The 3488-nt window shown below is 59.4% G+C and overlaps 1 protein-coding gene across 4 annotated transcripts in view; it reads left to right on the plus strand.

Annotated features, from left to right (window-relative positions):
• The window catches only part of NPHP4 (nephrocystin 4), a 109463-nt gene that overhangs the window by 103854 nt on the left and 2121 nt on the right, over positions 1 to 3488 (plus strand). For all 4 annotated transcript variants that reach the window (XM_045299145.1, XM_045299146.1, XM_045299147.1 and 1 more), the window contains exons 23-26: positions 693 to 849; positions 1194 to 1279; positions 1813 to 1898; positions 2833 to 3004. In XM_045299145.1, the coding sequence (XP_045155080.1) occupies positions 693 to 849; positions 1194 to 1279; positions 1813 to 1898; positions 2833 to 3004 (501 nt within the window). The remainder of the gene's footprint in view (positions 1 to 692; positions 850 to 1193; positions 1280 to 1812; positions 1899 to 2832; positions 3005 to 3488) is intronic.

Genomic DNA, 3488 nt, shown 5'->3' on the forward strand with positions numbered 1-3488 from the left:
GGGTGTAGGCAGTGGGTGCTGTTACGCAAAAACCATGATAGAGTGAAGCCCCGGAAGTCGAAGCACGAAGTGGCGAGGGTTCTCTGTATTGGGATCCCCGCCTTCTGTGTTGAAAATGACTGCTTTAGTTTAGTTTTCAGTTAGCGAAAACACTCACATGAGTCAAATACTGAATAGAGTCTATTCAGAACGTTCCAACTTGCGCTCCCTCCCCTCTCCCCATGCTCCCACCCTCTGGTGTGCCCGTGGGCATGTGCCCTGGAGGTCACACCATAGTGTCCAGTGACACGCGGTGGAGTGGCCCCTCCAGGGACAGAACGGGCCAGCAGTGCTGTGCCTTGCATCAGTTCTGAGTCATAGCGACCGTGTCCACCAGAATGGAACACTGCCCAGTCCTGCGCATCCTCCGTGGTGCTACGATCGAATGTCCTTGAGGCTCCTCCTCTTTCATAGGCATTCCCCCAAGGCAGAGGCGAACCAAGTACCCTTGAAAACCACAGTGGTGGGGAGAAATGCCAGGGGCTAGTGGACACCAGTGCAGGAGTGGGGGCCTACCGTACGGACCCCCGGACTCTGCCCTTGCATTCCCAAGCCTCCGCCCACCTCGGGCCGAGTGGAGGGGACCCAGTGTGGAAAGCTGCCCTGCACTGCCCTGCCTGTGCTAGCGCCACCTGGACCTGTTCTCCTGGCAGGTCACCTTCCGGGGGAGCAGCGGCAAGCCCCTGGCCGTGCTGTGCCTGGCCGTGGAACCCCAGCCCCATGTGGTGGACCAGGTGTTTCGCTTCTACCACCCCGAGCTCACCTTCCTGAAGAAGTCCATCCGCCTGCCCCCGTGGCGCACACTTCCGGGTTAGCCCCCCTCAGAGCACTTGCCTCCTTTGAAGGGCCTCACCTTCCCCGCCCGAGATGTTCTTGATACCTCGGTGCACATTTGTGGATCAGACCCCGGGGTGGGGGTGGGGGCTGGTGTTCTCCCAGCAGACGTCTTCAGAACCACCCTTGCGAGGCGGGACCACCTGCTTACGAGGGGTCCGGGCTGGAGAGGAAGGGGAGACAGTGGTGTTCATCCATCTGCCTGTTTTCCTGCAGGCCCTCGTGAGCCTGTGTGCCGGGCCAGGCCTGGACACTGGCTGTTTGCCAGCTGGGCCTGCCTGCCGAGGTACACGTGTTTTCTCTTGTGTCTGCCCCTCCAGGTGCCCCCGTGGGAGCACCCGGCGAGGACCCCCCGGTCCACGTTCGATGTAGTGACCCCAACGTCATCTGTGAGACCCAGAATGTGGTATGTCTGGTGGGGCCCCACCCCCACCCCGCCGGCCACCCTGCCTCGCAAGGGCTGGGCTCTGGGCGTCCTCCCAGCTGCCGAGGGCCGTACTGACGTCCTCATGAGGGCTTGTGAACGAACTTTCATCCCCCCGGTCCCCCCACTAGCGCATCAGTTCCTTAATCATCTGAATTTAAATTTAAAAAAAGAAAAAGGTATGTAGCAGAGGGAATAGAGTGGATAGTAATTAAAGCCTTTATTAATTGCCATTGTGGAAAGAATAAAGGCAGTAATTGTATTAGGGTTGATTAGGAAATTGGATGAAATCTGCAGATTATAAGGATCAAAATCAATATAAAATCAAGAAGGTAATGATTTTCTCTTTTGCAGTGGACAAAAACGAGCCCGTGGATAGTGACTAACACAGAGATGGGGTGTCTGTTGGGGCGGGGGCCTGGCTGCACCTGCTCTCTCTGCTCTGATCAGGAGGCGGACTGGGAGGGCAGGGCCCACATGGTGTGGGCACCACTGGCCACACTGTCTGTTGGCAGGGCCCCGGGGAGCCCCGAGATGTGTTCCTGAAGGTGGCCAGTGGTCCGAGCCCAGAGATAAAGGACTTCTTTGTCGCCATCTATGCGTGAGCAGTGAACCCCAGCTGTCCGAACTTGGTGGGAAGAGGCAGGCCGAGAGCTGTGGGTGGGAGCTCAGGTTCCGGCTGGAGTGGAGCCCTGGAGGCATCTTCTCTACTCTCCCTTGGGGGTGGGTGGGGTGGGGAGCGGCAGGTGCTGCCTGGTTCCCCCAGACTGATGCCAGAGGGACCAGGTCCTGAAGAAAGTGGCATGCAGCTCAGTTCTGTCTGCCCTGGTTTTGCCAACAGCCTGTCTTTCTCCTTCCGGGGCACTAAGCTGTGTCCTCTCGTCTGACTGCCCTCTCCAGGAAATAGCTCCGTCCCTTTTCTCTCTAAGGCCTGCCTTCCGTCCTGGGAAGACCCCTTAGCCCAGGTTCCAGTGGGAGGATTTCTGTAGTGTTTCTGAGGTGGTTGGGTGCTCCTGGTGGGCAGTGGACGCTGAAGAGCCATGCCCAGGCCAGCCTGGTGATGCAGGAGCAGGGCTTGGCGGGTTGGGCAGTACTTTCCCCTTCCACATGCTGATCCCTGAGGCCTTGCCTCTGGGCACTGCTTTGGGACTTGAGTTTGCCCGGCCCTTCAGTCATTCCCGTGGTTCCTGGACGCCCCCCTGACCAGGCAGGGCCCTGGTGCAGAGGCACAGAGGAGGCCACTGCTGCTCTGGAACCTAGGGTGTAGGTGGGAGTGGGCGGGGCTGCAGCACTGGGAGGGTCCTTGGATTCCCGTGACCCCCGAGGGCCCCTTCTCCCACCACTCTCCTTCCTCTGGCCTCTGCACACAGACAAGGCTTCCCTTCTCTGTCCCTGCTCAGTTCTCAGGGCTCAGCGCTTCACTGTCAGGCCTCTGTCCTCCCTGGTGGGCTCCTTCCCCACAGGATTCCCCCCTACCCGGGCCTGTCAGTCTCCCAGGGGTCCCCTCGACCAACCCCTCTGTGCCACCGCCGCAGGGATCACTGGCTGGCGGCGCCCATGCAGCTCTGGCAGGTTCACCTGCACTCCCTGCAGCGTGTGGATGTCTCCTGTGTGACAGGCCAGCTGACCCGCCTGTCCCTGGTCCTCCGGGGGACACAGGCGGTTAGGAAAGTGAGAGCCTTCACCTCACACCCCCAGGAACTGAAGGTATGACCTGGCTGGGAGGCTACTGGCCTGTGCCTCCCCCCGCCCCCACCTCCTAGCTTGATCAGGATAGGCTTGGCCACTGCTGGGCAGGGCTCCTGGTGGGCTCTTATAAGGCCTGTTTTAATGAAATGTGTTCCTTACCTTACTGATAGTCACTCTGGGAGGGGGCGGGAGCTGTAGCTGTGCATCCCTGGGATGGCACTGCAGTCTGTACAGGTGTGAGCCCACCCAGAGGCCCCTCAGAAGAAAGGCCTGGTGATTCATGACAGAAAACTCAGCATAGACCCCTGTGGGGCCCATGTGGCCCAGAGTCTGCAGCATGGTGTTGAGTGGTTTTTGTTTGCTTTAATTTGTGGTTCTGGAGGGTGAGGGAGGTGGTGATGGAGGGGCAAGGGAGATGGTGAAAACGATGATGGAGGTGTGGTAAAGGCCCCAGGGGTGGCGGTGATGGGGGTGGTGATGGAACTGGTGATGAGTGTGGTGA

Source organism: Echinops telfairi, unplaced genomic scaffold (assembly GCF_000313985.2).
Source record: "Echinops telfairi isolate 266 unplaced genomic scaffold, ASM31398v2 ScPeMD7_7457;HRSCAF=8495, whole genome shotgun sequence".
Taxonomy (NCBI): Eukaryota; Metazoa; Chordata; class Mammalia; order Afrosoricida; family Tenrecidae; genus Echinops; species Echinops telfairi.